The sequence below is a fragment of the Phyllobates terribilis genome, unplaced genomic scaffold, assembly GCF_046119375.1.
Source record: "Phyllobates terribilis strain yellow unplaced genomic scaffold, ASM4611937v1 Scaffold_4__5_contigs__length_816908805, whole genome shotgun sequence".
Taxonomy (NCBI): domain Eukaryota; kingdom Metazoa; phylum Chordata; class Amphibia; order Anura; family Dendrobatidae; genus Phyllobates; species Phyllobates terribilis.
In genome coordinates, this window is record NW_027362764.1 from 584,796,449 (window position 1) to 584,820,716 (window position 24,268).

Below are 24,268 nucleotides of genomic sequence, written 5' to 3' on the forward strand. Positions count from 1 at the left end.
CAGCGATCTAACCAACGATCTCGGCGGTCGTTGGGACGCTTTCACACAGCAGCTATTTCAACGATCTACACCTTGATAGGGACTGTACTGTGTCAGAAAGGCGTACATAAAATTACTTTTCTGCGCCCTCCTCATCTCCAATTGGTGGATGCTACTACGTTCTGATTGGGTGGCCTTGGTTTAACACTGCGTCTCCAGTCAGATGGGATCTCTACAGCGTCTCCATTAAAAAATGGAAACTCATTTGAGACCCCAAACAATACCTACCTCGCTAAAGATGCCTGATTTCTTCAAAGTGGAGTCACAGCCGGAGAACGCTGGTGGGATCTAAAAAAACAAGGACGCAGTAGCGACCACCAATCGGGGACGAGGAGCGCAGAAAAGTCCAATTTATGCACGTCTACATGTCTCAGTTCTGAATCGCTAACGAGGTCGTTGATAAGGTGTCAAATACAGCGATGCACACTGCTCAGCGGGAGCGCAACGACCCAGGAATGGTCCAGGAAGATTTGCAATGATCAGCGATCTCACAGCAGGGGCCTGATCGTTGCTACCTGTCAGACATAAAGAGATCGCTAGCGAGATCGCTATTGCGGGGCCTTAACAGGCGACCAATCAACTGCCGATCAGCAAACAAGTAGCTGAGCAATGGTTATTAAACACCTGAAGTCAGGAGGTGTAAACCCATCATTGGTACTTGCCTTTTCTCACTAAAGCAAACATATCAAACTCTGGACAAATGCTATACTGCGGCATCCGTTTTTTTTTGCAAACCCATAGACTTGAATGAGTCTCATCAAATTTATGGAAGAAACTAGTGCATACTGAGATTTTTTTATTTTTTTTTAACAGAGATTCAGTCAGTGAAAGAAAAATCATTCATCTGCACTGCCCTATTGAATAACACTGCGATCTGTTTTAACGGATAGCACTCGGACCAAAAATACAATCGTGTGTATAAGCCCTAATGATCAGTATTAGCCCAACAGAACAGATGTGGGAACTGAAAGACGGAGTAGTCACCATGGATAAGAAAATATCACTACAACTGCTAAACCATGGCTGATCTGCAGTTATCTTCATATCACTGGTCACTGACCCAAAAACACACAATGACTTTGTATAATTGGAAACCATTATATCTGTGAACTGGGGCAACACAGGGGCTCTGGAATTAGCACTGTTACTTTGCAGTGCTGGGGTCCTGGGTCCAGATCCCACCAAGTTCAACATCTGCAAAAAGTTTGTATGTTCTCCCCGTATTTGCGTGGGTTTCCTCCGGGTTTTCCTCCAAAGACATACTGATAGGGAGTCTAGATTGTGAGCCCCGATGGGGACAGAGATGACGTCTGTAAAGCGTTGGCACTATATAAGTAAATAAAAATAAAATAAAAAAATTGGTATAAATATTAATTTCATGGCGTATTGGAAACTATTATAATGAGGCGGAATATACAAAATATAAAACAAAGCAGAAACTTTGGTAAAGCTGGCATAGAAACTGCTAAAAAGACGTGAAAGAGCTGCATGTATATCCAAACCCCAGGAAACACATCCAAAGAGTATGTCCACAAAGTGCTTTTTTTTTGCAGCATTTTATTTCCATAGACAAAAAAAACACTGTGTACATGACATACATTTTTCATGCATATTCAATTGAAAGGGTTTAAAAAAAAAAAAAAAAAAAAAAGCAGCAAAAAACGCTGAAAGAATTGTAATAATCATCGCAGATCAAAATACATAAGGCGAAAAAACGCACTGTGTAAAAGGAGATAAGGTTTTAGAAATGTCATTTATTTTGCTGCTATTGTAAAACGCAGCAGAAACGCTACGTGTGAACAAGTCCAAACACTAAAAAAAAAAAAAACGTTATATTACAGACATAATGCAGTGGTAATGAATAACCCCCAGTCTGTGCTCCCCTCACCCCCAGCTCATCAGTAAGTCGCTCAGTCATTTATGCTTATTAGTGAAATGTCAGCCTACATTTAGGAGACACATGCTGCCAACGACATTAACATTATCAGCAAGCGAACAGAAGATTACACACAAGTCCCCAGGTCGCCTCCTCAATAGGCGAAACGCTAATGCCCACAACAAGGCAAGCTATACAAGCATTGTAATACATACATGTAAAATACATGTAGGATATAAAGTCATGGTATAAATGATACTCTGGGCTTTATATATACAGATGCATCTCACTAAATTAGAATATCATCAAAAAGTTAATTTATTTCAGATCTTCAATACAAAAAGTGAAACTCATTATATAGAGTCATTACAAACAGAGTGATCTATTTCAAGTGTTTATTTCTGTTAATGTTGATGATTATGGCTTACAGCCAATGAAAACACAAAAGTCATTATCTCAATAAATTAGAATAATTAACAAAAAACACCAGCAAAGACTTCCTAAGCGTTTAAAAAGGTCCCTTACTCTGTTTCAGTAGGCTCCACAATCATGACGAAGACTGCTGATTTGACAGATGTCCAGAAGGCAGTCATTGACAGACTCCACAAGGTCCCAGAGTTCCAATTTTCATTTGGAAATCAAGGTCCCAGAGTCTGGAGGAAGAGTGGAGAGGCCACAATCCAAGCTGCTTGAGGTCTAGTGTGAAGTTTTCACAATCAGTGATGGTTTGGGGAGCCATGTCATCTGCTGGTGTAGGTCCACTGTGTTTTATCAAGACCAATGTCAGCGCAGCCGTCTACCAGGACATTTTAGAGCACTTCATGCTTCCCTCTGCCGACAAGCTTTTTGGAGATGGAAATGTCATTCTCCAGCAGGACTTGGCACCTGTCCACACGGCCAAAAGTACCAATACCTGGTTTAAAAACAACAGTATCTCTGTGCTTGATTGACCAGCAAACTCGCCTGACCTTAACCCCATAGAGAATCTATGGAGTATTGTCAAGAGGAAGATGAGAGACAGCAGACCCAACAATGCAGACGAGCTGAAAGCTGCTATCAAAGCAACCTGGGCTTCCATAACACCTCAGCAGTGCCACAGGCTGATCGCCTCCATGCCACGCCGCATTGATGCAGTAATTGATGCAAAAGGAGCCCCGACCAAGTATTGAGTGCATTTACTGAACATACATTTCAGTAGCCCAATATTTCGGATTTTAAAAACATTTTTCAAGCTGTTGTTATAAAGTATTCTAATTTACTGAGATAATGACTTGTGTTTTCATTGGCTGTAAGCCATAGTCATCAACATTAACAGAAATAAACACTTCAAATAGATCACTCTGTTTGTAATGACTCTATATAATATATGAGTTTCACTTTTTGTATTGAAGAACTGAAATAAATAAACTTTTTGATGATATTCTAATTTAGTGAGATGCACCTGTATATTATTACATGGTCTCCAAGAAGATAATCATGTTTCGCACTCACTCAGATGTTCTGGCTTTTTGGTCAGGCATACAGAACATAAATCATTATGTGTCCACTGAATAGGTTATACTAGTTAAGTCAGTCTTGGGACCCCTACAGATTATCAAAATGGGAGACTTGTGTCTCATGTTCCCTCCTGGGTACAAAACCTCACTTAGCTTAGTAAGTGCCATAGACTTTGAATAGAGCAGCAGGACGCAGGCAGAACCATATTCCCCATCAGGCATGGTTCTCATGTAGTGTAAATTATGCTATCTTTTTGTACAGAAAGTCTGCAGCAAAATATGTGATTTTATAAGAACTCCTGCTCACTTTGCGTTTAAAGGGAATCTGCCAGCAGGTTTTTGCTACCTCATCTGAGAGCAGCATAATGTAGAAAAAGACCCTGATTTCAGTGATGTATCACTTAGATTACTGGGTGCAGCAATTAATCAATAAATAAATTTAGCAGAGCTCAGAAAGCTTCCCCTGCCCACACCACAGCTTTCTGTGTACATTGTCTATTGACAGTGAGCTACTTATCAGAGGAGGGGGTGTGGTTGGACCACTGGGAATGAGGGAGCTAGTCTGGGCAGTGATAATCCCCTGATGATAAAACATTCAGTGTATGGAAACATCACCACACAGCCTAATAAGTGACACATACCTGAAATCTGAGTCTCCGCTCCTACCTCATGTTGTCCTCAGATTACATAACAAAAACCTGCTGACAGATTCCCTTTAAAGATGCAGATAAACTGTGCATTTATTGTTGCATTTTTTTCAATAGAGTGTGAAAAAACTCTGCTTTTAAATGCAGAATCTAATCCTTTCTATACTATTAAAAAGCATGCTTCAAATCTGCACCAAAATGCATCAAATAAAAGAGGAAAACGCAGCAGAAACGCCATAATCTGAGGAGATTGTTATTACAGAAAACAGGATAAAAAGGAACCAAAAACAATGCAGCATTTATGGTAGGTGTGAACACAGCCCTAAACTCCTCCTGATATGTCCACTGCCCACAACACCTCACAATAACAAATATCCAGTGATTATTGCATAAATTGGTTTATTAGGACAGAAATGCAGATGGCAGAATTGGCACAGTAACCCATGTACAGGATGAACCTGCCCTAAACCAGTGTTTTAAAATGCTGATAGATAAGTATTCAGCTACTTTTTCCTGGTGTCCTGTGATGTAACACACAAGCCTACAACTAATAAGAAATCAGTAACTCGTCCATTGACCTAAGCCATACTATTTACACACGGACAAAGGTGAAAAATATCATGTACAATTCCAGAAGGGTAAGTTCAGAGCCGGCGGGTCGTTTTCTAGACAGTATTTGGGCAGTATTAGGGACAGCCTCCTATGAGAGCCAAGTCTGGTGATTACAGGTCAGCTCAGCAATGCATGGCCAGAAATGTCCCGTGTAAAATGCCCGTAGCCCACTGCACTTCCAGAACCCAGATGCATAATATTCAGCCCATCATGGCGGCTGCAGAGGGATGGAGTACATACTCTGATCACAGCCCTATTAAATACTTTAGTTATTTTGGAAAGGATATTATACAATCCAGATCTCCACATCACACGCCATAAATACATCCCACATCATACGTAATGTCAAAATCAGAGGGAACATGCAATATCAAACACACAAGGCAGAGAAACCGGTTATTCAGCTTTGCCCTTCTGTAGAAGAACAACCACATCTCTACATACAAAGCTGTATTAAAGTGCCCTACACACAAAAAGCCAATAAAAGCAGCCTTCTGTGGCCGGGGCCAGCGCAGGCCAGTTTCCAGGAGCCACGTAGGATGCTATGTCTAATAGATCGATTTTCTAAGAATCGTAATGGAAAGTATGACAGGACCACATGCCATTAACCATAATGTCCTGGCTGTGCATGCATTTAAAAAAAAGGTCAAATGGGGATATAAGTGGCATTTATTCTTTTTATCCCAGCTGTTATAAGGATCGGATGTAATCAAACCCCCACATTAATGACATTTCGTAGCCATAATACATTAGAAACGTTGCCCATTACTTAAGGTAAGAGGCAATCTGTCTAAATTGGGTTCTCCGAGATTCTGTAAAAAGGGCTAACGGGAAGGAAATGAAAGGGGGAAGACAGTACTGTACAAAAGTCTTATGCAGGTGTAGAAAAAATGCTGCACAGTATGCATGGTTGAAAAAATAGAATATATTAAAGTAACTGAACAAAAGAGATAACTAAGGCTAGGGTCACACCAGAGTATTTCTCTCATCCAAGAGAATCAGGCCTGATCACGACACTCTGATCACGACACCCTGATCACGACACTCTCGGATGAGGAGAAGACAGAAAGAAAATTTTCTCCATCTTCTCCATTCGGACAGTTTGTGAAAAATCGGAAGGCACTCAAATATCAGAGTGCAGACCAAATTTTTCCAAAGGCTCATTGACTTGCATTGACGAGGGCGATCCGAATTTCAAATCGGACATATGCACGGCCCCATAGAATACCACTGGTCTGATGTTTTGTCAGATCACACTCAGACTGAAAATATGGTCATGTGCTCAAGCCCTAAACCAAATCAATACTGGGTGACCAGCCTTTGCCTCCAAAAGAGCATCAATTCTTCATGGTACCATTGGCCTTGTTTCCATAGCTAAAAACAAGGAGTCCTGGAAGTGGTAATTCGGCCCCCACAAAGCCATGGTCTCAAGAGCATCGAGTCTGTCTGGGAATACAGGAGGAGACAGAAGGATTTGCACAAGCAACATCCCCAGAAGATCTGTGGTTAGTTCTCCAAGATGTTTGGAACAATCTCCCTGCTGAGTTCCTTCAAAACCTCTGTGCAAGTGTATCTAGAAAAACGGATGCTGCTTTAAAGGCAAAGGCTGGTCACACCGAATATTGATTTAGACCATTAACCCTTCTATTCTTGAAAGCATTCTTACAACACCTGTCTAAAATTTTTGCACAGTACTTTCTTACCCCTGACTGGCACTTTGGTGGGCTTTACAGGTGGAAATCCTTAAGTTCAGCAACTACTTTACGGCAAAAGAACACTATATAATTTTTTCCATAGTTTTAGGCTGTCAGTCATGTTTGTGCTGCCTCTGACTAGTAGGATGACAGGTCCGATTGATCAAGATGATTGTTGAGATTCATTCAGGCTAGGCGAATATGGGAGACAAAGCCTCCGATATGACAAGTGACACCGCAACCAACATCATAGACTGACAGGACGAATCAAATAAAATCAGCAGTCAGCATGAGACGGCATTCAGCAAGAAGAAGTCCAAGAGTTCACACAAGTAAGTGAACCTGATCAGCAGTGAGCAGCCACGTGCACAAGGACACCGACGCCATAAATGTAGCACGTAGCACCCCTACGTCTCTACCCACAACACTCCGGCAGGGGAGACCCGAGTGGATTTTCTTGCTTGAATTAAACATTTGTAAGAAATGTACAAGAACACAAGACTGAGGTTGTGATGAAGTCTCAGGGGATGATTGCTACAGATTATTACCAGAAATCTGGATCTTACCATTTACAATAAACTTGTTTTTTTTTCTACACCGCCCTAAATAATAATAATACTATTGATCTTGTCGTGCTCCCTGACAGGATGATCTTTAAGCATTTCCTCCAGTTATAGACATTATGGCAGAAATCAATGAGAAAAAACGGAATAAGTTTCTATACAATGTATTATTACATTAGACCCCGATTCTCCACTGTTTATAGAGAGCAGTAATGTCCTACATCCAGATCCCACCTCCAGGGATCTTCTCCGCATTCAGTTCAATAGTGGGGGTCTCAAGTCATGGCATGCACAGTGCTCTGGTGACAGGCACAGGTCACCGCAGTCAGGACGTCAGGTCGAGACTGCTGACAATTCTCAGCAATAAGCCATCAATGCATCTTCACAGGCGACTGAATAAATTCCTAGAGGTGAAGGGTCCTCAAGGAACGATAAGAAGTGAGAAGCACAAGGATATTACTGCAATACATTACACAGATCAGACACCTACCGTAATACACTGCAAATATGATTACTGCCATTGATTTCTGCCATCATGCTTATTAATGGCTCTGTGTCTAATATCAGCGCATGAAGACTCCAGAAAAAAAAATATTGGTGCGGATTTTAGAAAAGGCATCAGGGCTTCCCGTTCCTTTTCAGTCATGATAGAAAAATCCTGACAAATCTCATTGCTTTATAATTTGCTGCAGATTGATCTTTCTGATAGCAAGGATAGAGCAAGCATAAAGTCCAAAGGTCCGTAAAGTAAGTGTGAACAGAACCTGTAAACTACCCATAGTAAAAGCAATATACTCTGGATGTAAAAATGACCAGAATGTGTCCTTTCACTACTGGGTTCATTATGATAGGTCACCTACAGAAAAAGAGAAGTAATGATTCCCCTTTACCTGCTGCTGATTCCAGGAAATTTATCAAGAGGTATTGCAGTAACTAGAGGGTTAATATTTTCTAGATGACCTCCCCAATTGTGCGTTGGCCCTTTATCTTTGCTCAGTTACTTCTCATTTCACAATCTATTAATTTTTCCCATCCAAACTGTGCTTCCCCCCTCCCATCCTGTACATCAGTATTGAAGGACCGTGAATTATATTGTGCTTTATGGCACAGATCACCCAAACAAACGGGTTAACCCATTGTTGATCAAGAGTCAAAAATGCCTGAATGTTTAAAGCAAACTTTCACCTCTGAAAATTGTAACAAAAAACTTTTCATTTTTGCTTTATTTATGCACGTCTCTGCTTTGTTTATGAGGCTTTAAAATATCAATGCAGAACATTTACTGAAAGTAAACTGCTACAGCGCAATTACCTGTAAAGGACATGTACACAAGATGCGGAAAACTTCCCCTTCAGATTTGGTCACAAAGAAATCAGATCACATATAATTATTCCCTTTTTATATGGAATCAAGACTATGTGTTAGCCACAAAGAAATCAGCCACAATGCTAAAGTGTTTCATCCAACTGCGTTACTAAGGGTTAAATCGCAATAAAAATCCGCACAAGAATTAGTATCCTGCATAGGTGAAATCCGCATTGTGCTCTTATTTTCGCATGGATTTTTTCTGCAGTGTATGAATGTGGATTTTGAAAACCCCATTTACTTCAGGCGTTGCAGTGCGGAATCAGGAGCAAATCCTGAAGGTGTGAACTTTGCCTTAAAGTAAACCTTTAACTGGATTTTTTTATTTTTATTTTAAACTCAGTCCATCTTCAAGTTGATGCTGCTCTACTGATTCTGGAACAGTTTTTCCTTTTTCTTCTGTGCCCCTCCGATTCAAAGTTATGTTCCCCAGAAATAAATAAGCAAATTTTACCTTCAATCAACGGGGCGTGTTCCAGACTCTGTGGGCGTTTGATTTATTTTCTCCTCTGCCACTAGCCAATCAGAACACGGGTGTGCCCACAGAGAGGTTCTGTGGTACACGCCCAGGTATTGGAAGGGAATACCTGCATCTTTATTTCTGGGGGACATAACTTTGGAACGGAGGGGCACAGAAGAAAAAGAAAAACTGTTACAGAATCAGTGGAGCAAAACCAACTGGAGGAGGGACGGAGATTACATTAAAAACTGCAGTGAAAGGTCATCTTTATGCTCCTCACTTCATTCCAGTTGTCCATCCAAGAACTTTGCAAACGGCACAGAACACGGTCATCCCAACTATAGGGAGCAAGATTGCGGTCATGGGATGCACCCCTGCCTTCCTTGCTGTCCTACTTGCATCATTTTCTGCATAGACTGTGAATACTAGTGTAAAGGATACAATGTATGTGCAAATATATAAGATACTACAGTGCCAGCACAGAGGGGGCGTCAGGTAGGGACAGTTAAAAAAGTAGTCATCAAGCCAATTCTTCACTTCTGGCATCTACATAAATGGACGGCTGGGAACTTCTTTGAGGAGCTTTACAGGCCATTGAGGAGCAATGTATTACAGCACTGCCCATTCACTTATATGAAACAATGTTGCATGGGACCAACACCAAAAGTACAGTACAAGCCAGCCAGTGACAGACCGCACAGCCCCAGCTCATCAACAATCTACCAATCCAGGCTGGATAATCCCTTTAATGACCCCAAACCAGCTGATCTCATGTGTATGACTGCGGTCTGTCCGGCCTCTGCTCCTCCCCATTACAATACACACCTGATTAATGTATGTGGCAGAAATACTGTAATGATGTAATCGGTGCAGCCAAGTGGATCACTGATAGCAGAGCTGTGCATGTAGGGGAAGGGAAAGCATGGAGCATGTTCTGTTCCACTTCGGGAACACAACACTAATAATAGTTTTCGGTTTCAGTGCTGTTCTGTTTTTTCCTTTTGTCTGGTTTTGTGTTTTCTGCAGATGACAACCTGACAACCCAATCCATGTAATAGCAGTATGCCATCCCGCACCAGCTGGTACAATGCTTAGTACATATGCTCAGGTCCATGTAGCATCAATGCAGCTGTGCAGAGTAATGGAAAGGTTTATTATTCGGATGGGTAAGTGATGGATAGGGGTGCGTGCACTTTGTAACATCTTCAGATTTGTCAGTGAGAACGGGCATTGTGCAAACTGTGATAAGACATTGCACACAGGCTCGGACTGGCCCACAGGAGAACAGGAGAAACCTCTGGTAGGCCGCCCCTCTGAAGGATTGCTAATGAGTAGTGGTATTACACTTGATTCATAATTTGCAGAAAAAGGTATAATCTAATCAGTCATTAAACAAGCTAGACAAATTTAATATTACATAGAAGCTAAAGTAAATTTGTGTATTATGGCCAGGTTAGTTTTGCATGTAGCTGAACAGTGGGCCCTAAGAATCAAGGTCATTGGTGGGTCTTTTCCAACCCAGTCCGGCACTGATTGCACATATACCTAGAGAAGTGCCCGATCCTGCCATGATCACAGATACTAGGGCTGTAGGGCCTGACTCACACTGTACATTAATCACTGGCCCCGGAGCCATATTGTGCTATTCGGACTAATAATAATCATTGCTAGAACTTTTGTAAGCCCAAAAATAGTCATACATGATTCTGGCACAGTTATTGTGTATGTGGGTCCTATTACCAAATGCCCATTATCACACAACCACATATCTGTAAATCGAACGAGTGATTTTGACGGATCTAACTCGTCCCCATGTTATTCTATGGGGATGTGGACTGAATGACATCCAAGTGTCGTCTGATTTTCACGGATTGACATAATGGAGAAAAGATTTTTTTTCCTCTCCAGCACCAAGAAAAACTGATGCCACTCTGATGAAACTCTAATCAGAGTGCGATCAGCATAATTGGATCAATTTTCTCAGAGAAAATGGTGGTCTGCACCTGCCCCTACTCTGAGATCTCGTGCAGAGCCCAAAACATGGCACCATGATAGCCCGGATCATAGTATATACACAGTGGTCAGGATGAGGGTTCACCAGCTGTTTGCACTCTGCCTTCACCTGGAGTCTAATGTAGGGAGCGGCTGGAGATCACCAGATTTTCCACCGCAGATACAGAGCCTACAAGTAGTATTCAACCCCCTGCAGATTTAGCTGGTTTGATAAGATGCAAATAAGTTAGAGCCTTCAAACTGCAAACGAGAGTAGGTTTTATGAACAGAAGCATAAATCTTACAAACCAAAAAGTTATGTTGCTCAGTTGAATTTTATTAAATTTTAAACATAAAAGTGTGGGTCAATTATTATACAACCCCTATGTTTAATATTTTGTGGAATAACCCTTGTTTGCAATTACAGCTAATAATCGTCTTTTATAAGACCTGATCAGGCCGGCACAGGTCTGTGGAGTTATCTTGGCCCACTCCTCCATGCAGATCTTCTCCAAGTTATCTAGGTTCTTTGGGTGTCTCATGTGGACTTTATTCTTGAGCTCCTTCCACAAGTTTTCAATTGGGTTAAGGTCAGGAGACTGACTAGGCCACTCCAACACCTTGACTTTTTCCCTCTTGAACCAGGCCTTGGTTTTCTTGGCTGTGTGCTTTGGGTCGTTGTCTTGTTGGAAGATGAAATTACGACCCATCTTAAGATCCTTGATGGAGGAGCGGAGGTTCTTGGCCAAAATCTCCAGGTAGGCCGTGCTATCCATCTTCCCATGGATGCGGACCAGATGGCCAGGCCCCTTGGTTGAGAAACAGCCCCACAGCATGATGCTGCCACCACCATGCTTGACTGTAGGGATGGTATTCTTGGGGTCGTATGCAGTGCCATCCAGTCTCCAAACGTCACGTGTGTGGTTGGCACCAAAGATCTCGATCTTGGTCTCATCAGACCATAGAACCTTGAACCAGTCTGTCTCAGAGTCCTCCAAGTGATCATGAGCAAACTGTAGACGAGCCTTGACATGACGCTTTGAAAGTAAAGGTACCATACAGGCTCGTCTGGAACGGAGACCATTGCGGTGGAGTACGTTACTTATGGTATTGACTGAAACCAATGTCCCCACTGCCATGAGATCTTCCCGGAGCTCCTTCCTTGTTGTCCTTGGGTTAGCCTTGACTCTTCGGACAAGCCTGGCCTCGGCACGGGAGGACACTTTCAAAGGCTGTCCAGGCCGTGGAAGGCTAACAGTAGTTCCATAAGCCTTCCACTTACGGATGATGCTCCCAACAGTGGAGACAGGTAGGCCCAACTCCTTGGAAAGGGTTTTGTACCCCTTGCCAGCCTTGTGACCCTCCACGATCTGGTCTCTGATGGCCTTGTAATGCTCCTTTGTCTTTCCCATGTTGACCATGTCTGAGTGCTGTTCACAAGTTTGGGGAGGGTCTTAAATAGTCAGAAAAGGCTGGCAAAAGAGATCTTTAATCCACACATGTGAAGCTCATTATTCTTGGTGCCTGAACTACTTCTTAATACTTTAGGGGGACCAAACAGAATTCTTGTGGTTTGAGGGGTTGAATAATAAATGACACTCTGAATTAACTTTTAAACTTTTTTTTTTTTTTTTTTTTTAAAACAATTTGCTGCAGTGCATTTCCCACTTCCAGGCTGATCTACAGTACAAATGTCACAATGCCAGGTTAATTCCGCATGTGTCAACCAGCTAAATCTGCAGGGGGTTGAATACTACTTGTAGGCACTGTATATTTGCAAAAAATCTGCAGCATAATACAGAACCAGCGACGCTGATGAGGTAGGGGACAGGCAGCGATGGAAAACACCAGCACATGGGCTGCTGAAAATGACACTCACCAAAAACTACTCCATGATGAAAAGTCCATGTATGTACGCAATGTCTCGGTTGCCCATCGCAGGCCCCATTTTCTTTGACTCCCACCATGAACACCGGGGTAAACCTTGGACATTTATTAACAATTTGTGAATCAATTGGATGACTGAGTTAACGGAAGGTTACGTCCTGCACATCGGCAACGAGCGGGCATGCCAGAAACTGAGTCCTCTTTCGGCAACAGGGTGATTTTCAAAGGGGCTTTAGGTGGCACAGTTGTCGGATCTGACACCACCAGACTTCTTCCTCAAAGGAAAAGTCTAGCAGAACAAGTCTGTGGGAGATCGGAAGGAAAACATCCAACATGAACTTGCTGCCATCACCCCCATCTGATATGCTTGACATTGCATCCAGGAACAGGAGCGCATGTCCGACAGAGAACGGAGATCACTTCTAGCATCGCACGTAATGCAATCGATTACACACACAGTAAGGTATGTATCGTAGCATAAAGTCTGCACTAAATCTGCATGTAACAGATGCAGCTTTTGTTGCGGATTTGCGTCAAAATCGACAGCAGGAAGTTTGTTTGTGTGAATGTTCCCAAGAGGCGGTGAGTACATATAATGCACGAAGCAGAACTAGACCATTTCCCAGGGACTGGCCAACCTTATGGCGGCACCCTGACTCTGCCCCAACTCCAGATATCAGGGCGAGAAGCCTCAGGGGGTGGTAGATTTCACCATGCCCAATCCTTTGTTTTTAAAGATATGCCACCAGCAGACGTGGCCAACTCCCCTCCTCCTAGCCGAGCAGGTGTGCACACGTATGTGGTACAAGAAAGATAGCTAAGCAGACAACCTGCAGCATACGGCCAGTACTAGCCACGTGGTATATCCTGACATGGCAGTTACCAAGTGATCCGTAGGAGTAAGTTCACATGGGGCAGATGTGGTGCAAAAGTTTGTTGTTGTAGAAGTAGTGTGCGCTTAGATTTCTGTAAATCATATTCAGGTGAATGGACCAATATGCAAAACATTCCAGTAACAAATCTGCTGTGTGTGAACACAACCTAACTGGCCACCCAGATGTCGGATATGCTAGATACAAGCCGATTGGTGGGTGTTTACTGGCCAAGAAACATTCAGTGTGTACAGAACAATCGGCTGCGCACAGCATGCTCTCGGCAGCACATGCCCTATTTACACTGAGAACAATGATATTTCTCCCTACAAGTTATCACATCTGATGAATGAGTGTTTTGTTCGTCAGGCGATTCCAGACTGATAATTATCGAGACTGAGAGTTCCTACAAAAGTTCTTTCCCCAATTACTGGCTCGCCTAAAGGGGCCATTTATAACACAATCCAGAAGAGCAATAAGCGCAGAGATCCCTGTGAGAGCACTCAGAGGCCAGGAAGAGATCCTGACCAGCCGTATTCTCAAGGATCTCACTACCACTGTCTGCAGAAGAGACTCCAGTAATGTGGATTACTGTCAGTGATCACCCAGTGATCCGGACTGTCATAATCCGTCAAGATGCTGGAATAGTGGACATCCAGGGATCCTGAACACGACAGTGATCACACAATAATCCTCAATGATATGGAGATCAGGAATGGATCCCGGGAGCCACAGCGTTAGCCGAGAGATGCTCAATGCTATAGTAAGTGCACATGTCTCACAGAGCGCCACAAAAGGGTCTCACCGGAAGCATCCATGCCACAATGACTGCAGGATCCTGAGTGCCATAGTAGTTACAGCATTCTGTCATAGTGACTGGACAGCGATCCTGCGGGTCACAGTGATTACATAGGGGTCTGGACTGCCACAGGAATCACCAACCACTCTGATTCTCATAGTAACAGTGCAGGGATCCTGTATACTACATTGGGGTCCTGAGGGCCACAGCGACTGTGGGGGGATCCTGTATACTACATTGGGATCCTGAGGGCCACAGCGACTGTGCGGGGATCCTGTATACTACAGTGGGCTCCTGAGGGCCACAGCGACTGTGCGGGGATCCTGAATACTACATTGGGGTCCTGAGGGCCACAGCGACTGTGCGGGGATCCTGTATACTACATTGGGGTCCTGAGGGCCACAGCGACTGTGCGGGGATCCTGTATACTACAGTGGGGTCCTGAGGGCCACAGCGACTGTGCGGGGATCCTGTATACTACAGTGGGGTCCTGAGGGCCACAGCGAGTGTGCGGGGATCCTGTATACTACAGTGGGGTCCTGAGGGCCACAGCGAGTGTGCGGGGATCCTGTATACTACATTGGGGTCCTGATGGCCACAGCGACTGTGCGGTATCCTGTATACTACAAATACTACAGTGGGCTCTTGAGAGTCACAGCGACTGTGCGGTATCCTGTATACTACAATGGGCTCCTGAGGGCCACAGCGACTGTGCGGAGATCCTGTATACTACAGTGGGCTCCTGAGAGTCACAGCGACTGTGCGGTATCCTGTATACTACAGTGGGCTCCTGAGGGCCACAGCGACTGTGCGGTATCCTGTATACTACAGTGGGCTCCTGAGGGCCACAGCGACTGTGCGGTATCCTGTATACTACAGTGGGCCACAGCGACTGTGCGGTATCCTGTATACTACAGTGGGCTCCTGAGGGCCACAGCGACTGTGCGGTATCCTGTATACTACAGTGGGCTCCCGAGGGCCACAGCGACTGTGCGGGGATCCTGTATACTACAGTGGGCTCCTGAGGGCCACAGCGAATGTGCGGAGATCCAGTATACTACAGTGGGCTCCTGAGGGCCACAGCGACTGTGCGGGGATCCTGAATACTACAGTGGGCTCCTGAGGGCCACAGCGAATGTGCGGAGATCCAGTATACTACAGTGGGCTCCTGAGGGCCACAGCGACTGTGCGGGGATCCTGAATACTACAGTGGGCTCCTGAGGGCCACAGCGACTGTGCGGGGATCCTGTATACTACAGTGGGCTCCTGAGGGCCACAGCGACTGTGCAGTATCCTGTATACTACGGTGGGCTCCTGAGGGCCACCGTGACTGTGCAGTATCATGTATACTATGGTGGGCTCCTGAGGGCCACCGTGACTGTGCGGTATCCTGTATACTACGGGGGGCTCCTGAGGGCCACAGCGACGGTGCGGGGATCCTGTATACTACAGTGGGCTCCTGAGGGCCACAGTGATAATTTAGGATCCTGTGTGTGATGATCAGCAGGCTGCTGGGTACCACAGTGCTGGTCCCAGGGTCCTGAACATCAGTGATCTGCAGGGATCCTGACTGCCATGGAGATCAACAAAGGATCATTGAGAATCAGTCTCCTCCCGACAGGTGAATGACCAGCAGCTGCAGCCTGACAGTGCTGAGGGTGATGGCAGACACTGGCACGACCCTGCACCCTGCCACCATGACTCTGCCCTCACCTGTATTTCCTGAACAGCTGATCGGACTCCCTGAAGCCGTTATTGAGCAGCATGTTGATGCCCACCAGGGCCAGCTCCGCATCATCCATCGGGTCCAGGCGATCGGCCTCCCCCTGCCCTGAGGTCTGCTGCTCGGCCATGCTGCAGAGAAGACGTCCTGTGTGCCAGTCTGTGCCCGGGCTCAGGACAGCAGAGACACCAGAGACACCCTGCCCGTGTGTAACTCGTGTACTGAGGGGGAGGGGCAGGAAGAGGAGGCCCCAGCTGCGGCTCTGCTCCGTGATGATGGGAGTAATAATAGTGGTGGTGATGATGGTGGTGGTGATGTGAGGCTGAGCTCCGTCCCTGGGTGCTGCCCTCATAACAATGGAGGAGCCGCCTCACTGTGGACCAGCCCTTCTCTGCGCCGCAATAATGGCATTTACTAGGCACCTGCATGCTGGAGCCGGCACATCCCGGGCACATCACTGGCACAGGGGGCTCAGGAGCTGGCACTACACAATGATGTATTATAATCCAGCCATGTGCAGCCTGTAACTGGTGCATCATACTCCATACACACCGGCCCAGGGGGCACCAAGCAGCCCCCAGAGCGGAGAAGTACAGAAAACCATACAATGCCCTGTCAGAATGGGAGAAAATGAAGAAAATAAGACCCCTCTTAGGCTGCGTGCACACGGCGCGGTTTAGCCAAGGTTTCCCAGGCGAAATTCCTTCAGGAACATGCCGGCGGTCATTCTCCTGAGTCCGCTACCCTGGCAGTCTTGCCCTAGTTATTACGGCGGCTTCAATTGTATACGGTTATAGACAGCGGGCAGATCCCCAGGAGAAACCGCCCGAAGAATGAGCATGTCACTTCTTTCATCCATCTCACTGTGTCCGGACCCTGAAGCAATTAAAAGACGTGATATAAGACGGATCATGTGCACAGCAACGTGGCTTTGACACTGCTGTTCACCATGTTCATTTTATGGGGCAGTTTTGTGGCACTTTTTCAGGCTCATACCCTTAAAGCTGCTCCTGATGGAATCCCCTCCGAACTAGGCACTGTCCTATCAGAAGGCTGCAAAAAACCCTCCTGGGGAAAAAAAACTACTTCAGGAAATGCTTCAAGGGTATATGACATTTTTGAGGAGGATTTTGAGTGGAAACAGAGTGTAAACTCTCCAAATCCTCCAGAAAAACTCAAAAATCCTCAAAAACTTGGAGGTTCTGCTCAATTTCTGCTCCGAAAACTCAGCAAATAGACTCTGTGTGCACAAAGCCCAAGAAACTTTTCCGTAAGCAAAAAACAACTTCAAAAACTTCCCACAGGGTATTTGCATAACGAGTCTTTTTGCAGAGTTTTAGGAGCAGAAATTGAGCACAACTTCCCAAATTTTTGAGGAGTTTTGATTTTTTGTGGAGGATTTGGAGAGTTTCCGTTCAGTTTCTACTTCAAAACCACCTCAAAAAAATTCTGTGCGCACATAGCCAAACAAGGAGCAATTCCTGAAGCCGTTTCCATTAGGAAATGCATCATTGTTCACTGTCTCAAAAAAAAAAAAAAAAAATCTCAGTGTGCACAGACGCTTAGGTTGGGTTCACATGTTGTGTTTTTGGAGCAAAGTTCATACCCGGGCTTCTAAACTGGTGCAGGTACCTTGCGCCAAAATGCTTTGGTTTTCAAAAACTCCACAGGAAACAAATTTCTCAGTGGATTCCGTAATAATTTTAATTATTATTATGTGGATGACATTAAAGGGGTTGTCCAATATGCCAAAGCGTTTTTATGATGAAAAGCAACTTCTTTATAATTACCTTTTTCTGCCTGTGAGTGGCGCTATCACTGGCCGCTCACAGGCATCACGTGACGGCTCTGACATCCGCTGACGTTAGGACAGGTCCAGGCTGCAGCCGGGGGTCTCTCTCTTCCGCGTTCCACGGCCTGATATAATACTATCAGTATTCAGTCAGTATTTTTCTCAGGAGTGGAAGCCAAAACCAGGTGAGGAACAATCAGAGAAAAGGTATAATAGAAACAAGTCACCAATTCTGCATTTATCACCCACTCCTGGTTTTGGCTCCCACTCCTGAGAAAAAATACTGACCAAATGCTCATAGTAGGGCTGTGGCCTAAAACTAATTTCAATAAATATGTATTGTGGACAAATCGCACATGTAATCACGCCTAAAAAACACCACTAAATGCTGTGTGTGAACATAGCCTCAAGCTATGCTCCCATGATGAGTATTTGGTGAGTTTTTGATTTTTCAGATTTTCTGCAGCATTTCTGCACCAATTAGGTTACTGCCATCTTGAGTGCATTTTTTTTACATGTATTTTATTATGCTTTTCTTTTTGCTGCGTTTTTGTCTCCTTTTAGGCCTTGTTCACACTAGTGTATAAATGGGACGAGTGTGATGCGAGAAAAAAATCTCCTAGCACTCAGACCAATGTTCTTCAATGAGGCAGGGCAGATCTGCGTATTTATTTCAGCTGTATTCGGCATGCTGCGATTTCACTCTGAAATCTGATGGGTGTGAGAAAAAAATCTGATGCCATGCGGACCATCAGTGACATCGGATTTTTACTGATACATTACAATTCTGTAACATAGGAAACTGTAAATTGTCCTGTAAATGATTAATAGCTGCTGAGTAAAAAACGGACTGTACATGGATGACAAGTGAAAAAAACATCGTCCCACTTTTCTGGATCAGAATGGGACTGATTTTTTTAGTGTGATATGTTTTAAATAAAGCTGCTTTGTTTTGGATACTTCCTGTTCCTTAGCTTTGATAAAACACTATTGATAGTCACGTGTGCATTATATGCATTCTTAGTGCGATTCCACTGTGTAAATGCACTAAAAACTCACGTGCATTTTTTATCGGGGGATTTTCTTCTCATTCAGGTCTATGGAGAAAAAACTTCCGCCAGCTTTTCCTGAAGCGGCCTTATCTGTGACAATTTGGTGGCTGCGCAGGCATCTAAATGACGCCATGTGCACATACCCTGATGCTGTTTCCAAAATCCCCTGTATTCATCATAGGGCTTTGTGCAAACGGAGTCTTTTTGCTGAGTACTTGGAGCAGAAACTGAGCAGGAACTCAACGTTTTTGAGTAGTTTTGAGATTGAGAGTTTCTGCTTAGTTTCTACTCCAAAAACTCCTAAAACAAAACTCTGTGCTCATAGCTGTTTCCATAGTCCTATGTATTCATCATTTGAAGTTAGTGCTCAGTACAGTATATTTTGTACTGGCAGACTGCAGTACAGTCGATGAAATAGGGGAAAAAAGCAGCACAGTGCATGAAATACCTATAGAGAGTGGTGTAGAACATGTAGAGAGCCGTACAGTATATATAGCACAGATAGTGAGAAGGGATGAGCAGACCCATGGAAGTTCGGGTTTGGTACCTGACCCGAAGCTTAGTCCAAAGTTCTGTTCGGGTACCAGAACGTTACCCGAAGTTGAACCCCGCATTTGTGGGGACATCATGCTATGCCCTAAGGGGCATGTGTAGGGACATTATGTTGTGCCCTACGGGTCATTTATGAGGACATCATGCTGCGTCCTATGAGGCATGTGTAGGGTCATCATGTTGTGCCCTAGGAGGCATGTGTGGGGACATTATGATGTGCACTAAGGGACATGTTTAGGGACCCAAAGGTCATGTGTTTGGACATCATTCTGCGTGGAGGCTGTGTGGGGATATTATATTATATAATGGGTCTGTGTGAGGACATCATAATGCATATGGAGAGGGGGCTCTGTGGTGACATACTGTGTGAGGGACATCATACTATATAGTTACATCCAGTCTGGGGGGGCTCTGTGGGGACATCATACTGTGTATGTGGTCTGTGTGGGGATATCAAACTGCGCGGCGGGCTCTGTGTGGACATCATACTGTGTAAGGGGGTTTTGTGGGAACATCTTGTGTAGGGGGCTTTGTGGCACACATACTGTGTAGGAGGGGCTATATGAGGATATACTATTAGGGGGCTCTGTGGGGACATCATACAGTGTGAGAGGGTTTGTGGGGACATCATACTGTTAGAGGGGCTGTGTGGGGACCTCATACTGTGGGGAGGGGGCATCATACTGTGTGTGGGGATTGTGCGGGCACCATATTGTGTTGTAAGCTGTTGATTAAGCTACAAAGGCTGAATAAAAGGAGCAGAATAATTTGCTGCTTTATATAAACTTTATAAAAAGATGTAAATTCTATATATTTTTATTAGCTACTACAGGATAGAACACTTTACATGCATTAACAGTAGCAGCGAGTCACCAGACTTAATTCTGCTAAAGATTAAGTGATAAAAATTGATATAAAACAATAATATGAGCAGAATTAAGTTTGGTTGGTTGGATCGTCCACAACAGTCAGTATCTTTGATGTGGTCCCTTGGGAAAATGAATTGCCCACCCCTGGCCTAGAGTCATTCATACCCACAATTTTTTTATGCTGCTATAATTTTATTGGTATATTTTCCAGCATTAAAGGGTTGTTCTCATGTTTTTTTCAGGAGTGCACCGCTCCCCAGCCTCTCATCCTCCTGCTTACTGAGGGGCAGTGCTCTCCTGAATGATTGACAGTTCAGACCAGACAGTATCACACAGCTGGAACCAACTGCCTGCTCTCTAATGCTGCTGCATCAGGCTGTTTTGTCTCTGCAGCATAGAAGGAGGGCGGGGGCAGCAAAGCTGGCAGGGGCATCGAAGCTGGCTGGATTCGTTAAGCTTAAGGCTATGTGCCCACGTTGCATTTATGAAGCAGAAAATTTCTGCTGCATAAATGCAAGTCCTCTCCCGGAAAAACGCATGCGGAATTCCGCACGCGTTTATCGCGCATTTTTCGCGCGTTTATCACGCGTTTTCCACATGCGGAATTGCCTTGCGTTTTTTATGCATTGGACAAAGGCAATTCCGCTTGCGGAAACGCAAAATTAAATGACATGCTGCGGATTTTTGAACGCGGCATAAACGCTGCGGAAAAATCCGCAGCATGTGCATAGAACTTGCGGAATCCCATTGGGGAACATGGGGTGCGGATATACATGCGTTTTTCAAGCGTTTACGCTGCGGAAATTCCGCAGCATATACGCTTGAAAAATGCTACGTGGGCACACAGCCTTAGAGCAGCACTGACAGACCCCAGTAAAAAGCTTGTAAGCACTTTTGCCTAGAAGAACTGCCACTGCTGCGGAGGTGGCTGGCAACCAAGACTACAAGCAGTACACAAAAGACTTAAAAATTCCTGTATTCTTAAAGGGTTATTCCCATATTCTTATATAAGTATTTCCAGATAATGCTTAGAAATACATGCAGTTTTGCAATGTTCTGCTTATTAAAATGTTCTGCTTTTCTTGCGGTATTAACACTTCTTTTGTTTAGAGCTCGTTGCCTTGGAGGCTGACCACCACTGCTGGACAGCAGAACATACACAGTGCATACAAGAATTTTTCTATTGAGCTTGTAAGCTAGCCAGGATCACAGAAGGCGCCATTACCTCCTAATCCTTTCTAGCTTCAGCGCAGTGCTTACAAGCTAGACATCAGGGTTGGTCGGTCTCCAAGGCAACGAGCTATAAATAAAGGTGTTAATATCTCAAGAACAGCTGGAAATTTTAATAAGCAATAAATTGCAAAAGTACTAGTTTTTAAAAACAGTATCCAACACTATCCATCAATGAAGATGGGAATAACACTTTAAGAACAGAGTGGATTTTTAATAAGAGGCAGCTTTGATCACTTTTAAAATCACTTTGCAAACCTCTTTAACACCGACCAACTAGATGAGATCCTGAAGAACCCACGCAGCATAATGCGGCTCCACTTTTGCCCCTTATATTTACATTAATGGCCAGATAAATTATTGTATTTGTTCACGTTTTTTGGCAAGTTTTTGGTATTTTGTATCTTTTTTTTCTGCTAAATTTATCATTTCAATTGCACCTTTTCTAAAGTCTATTTTATATGTGGTCACCTGTTTTTCTTTTTGTTCTCCACTATTGATGGGGGGTATAAATCTGGCCCTATGTGTAAATAATTTTTGAGCTTCTCTGGAAATGGTTTATTATACAATTATGCTTCGGGCAAGGGATGATCTGGTGTGAGAAGAGTCATGGTGTTTATAGTGCCTGACTGCTGCAGCTTCATTAACTATTAAATAACTATCTCTACACCTGCACATTATAACAATAAACATTAGACAATTTCCGGGCGTGGACCGCTCTGCACTGAAGTGACGATTATGTATAATAATTATAGAAATTATAATCTGCAACATGAAAACATGTTTAGATTCCTTCATTCCTTGAAGTCCTTGAAGCTTTATATATTTTCTCTATTACAATGCCCATTATTCCAGCTGCCTGGACAGTACAGCTATCTAATGTGGTTTCTAATCAGAGCTGGATCTTTTCCACCCTTAAGGGGAACCTGTCACCAAAAAATGTAATTTACCTGCAGATAAATAGCGTTTTAACAGTGTTTTGCCGTGTTCCAGGAAGAGAGGCTAAAGGGAGAAAATGATATTTTATTTTCCATGCAGCCGATCGCACCCATTGGGTTAGTGCAGGGAGCTGTAATAGTCACCACTCACTACACAGTGACCGCGCCGTTATCACTCACCCTGCACCTTGACTGACAGCTTGCAGAAAAGATCATACAACATGGGAAAAAATTACGTGCTAATTAGGTGTAATTGACTCATTTATTGAATGGGGGGGTGTTCTAATTAACACCTTTACGACCTATGATGTTCCTATACGTCATAGGTCGTGTCCCCCTTTTTGATGTAGGCTCTGGCGCTGAGCCTGCATCTTTTCAGGCACATGATAGCTGATCCGATCCACCCGCGGCTGTAAACATGCTAAATGCCGCTGTTAATATCTGACTGCGGCATTTAACAAGATCGCACTGGAAGCGTGTCACTAGCCGCACCCATCGGCGCCCCTGTTATATAATCGCGGGCACGCCGTTGGGTTGGCATGACAACTGGGGGTCTGCAGTGCAGAAGACCACTGAGGTTGTCATTGCCGATCTGCCATGAGCGCTGCCCAGTGGCCTGCGTTCATAGCAGATGAGCGTTTCTGCTACACATAGCAGAGCTGAAGCCCTGCTATGTGTAGCACAAGCGATCAGATGATCGCAGCTTCAAGTCTTCTAAGGAGAGTATTGAAGCAAGTGAAAAGTAAAAAAAAAAAAGGTTTTTAAAAATATAAAAAAATATTTAAAAAATCTGAAAGTTCAAATCACCCCCCTTTTGCTCCATTCAAAATAAACAATAAAAAATACACATATTCGGTATCGCAGCTTTCAGAAACGCCCGATCTATCAAAATATAAAAAGAATTAATCTGATCGGTAAACGGCGTAACGAGAAAAAAATCAAAACACCAGAATTAAGTTGCAATAAAATGCAATAGCAGGTGATCAAAACATCGTATCATTGTATCTCTATCAATAAAAATGTCAGCTCGGCCTGCAAAAAATATGCCCTCACCCAGCCCCATATTCTTAAAAATGGAGACGCTAGAGGTCTCGGAATATGGCGCCATGTTTTATTTCAATACTTAAATAAAAAATAACATATACATGTTTGGTATCTGCGAACTCATAATGGCAGGTCAGTTTTAACATTTAGTGAACATGGTAAAAAAAAAAAAAAAAAAAACAATTGTGGAATTGTTTTCCAGTACACTATATGGTAAAATTCATGGTGTCAGTCAAAAGTACAACTCGTCCCGCAAAAAAACAAGTCCTCATACGGCCGTATTTACGGAATAATAAACAAGTTATGGCTCTGGGAAGAAGGGGAGCAAAACGAAAATGCAAAAACGGAAAATCCCAAGGTCGTGAAGGGGTTAATAGCAGTGCAGAGTTCAATAAGTCATTCTGTGAAGAAACAGGTGTCAATTATGGCCCTTATTTAAAGAAGGAGGGCAGCAAGTGTTGTACCTGCTGATTTTAGCCCTTGCTCAGTGAGTTAAATGTAACATTCCAGACATTGTACTGAAGGAGAAAGAACCTTGATCAATAAGTTGATTGGAGAGGGGGAAACATATGAAGAAGTGCAGAAAATAATTGGCTGCTCAGCTAAAAAGATTTCCAATGCTTTACAATGGCAAAGAAATCCCAAAACATGTGGTAGGAAAAGAAATGCTTCCATCCGCATATATCATAGAATCACAAGAATGGCAAAGAAGCATCCAATGATCGGCTCCCGAGAGATCAACGAAGATCTTCAGTTACCTGTACGT

General features: G+C 43.9%; 1 protein-coding gene across 1 annotated transcript in view; it reads right to left on the reverse strand.

Moving 5' to 3' along the window:
- The window catches only part of TTC39C (tetratricopeptide repeat domain 39C), a 116,517-nt gene extending 100,125 nt beyond the window's left edge, over window positions 1-16,392 (reverse strand). The window contains 4 exon segments of the mRNA XM_073679181.1: window positions 16,016-16,230; window positions 16,232-16,292; window positions 16,294-16,332; window positions 16,334-16,392. Of these exon segments, the coding sequence (XP_073535282.1) occupies window positions 16,016-16,230; window positions 16,232-16,292; window positions 16,294-16,332; window positions 16,334-16,377 (359 nt within the window). The 5' untranslated portion in view covers window positions 16,378-16,392.
- Between the last annotated feature and the right edge of the window lie 7,876 nt (window positions 16,393-24,268).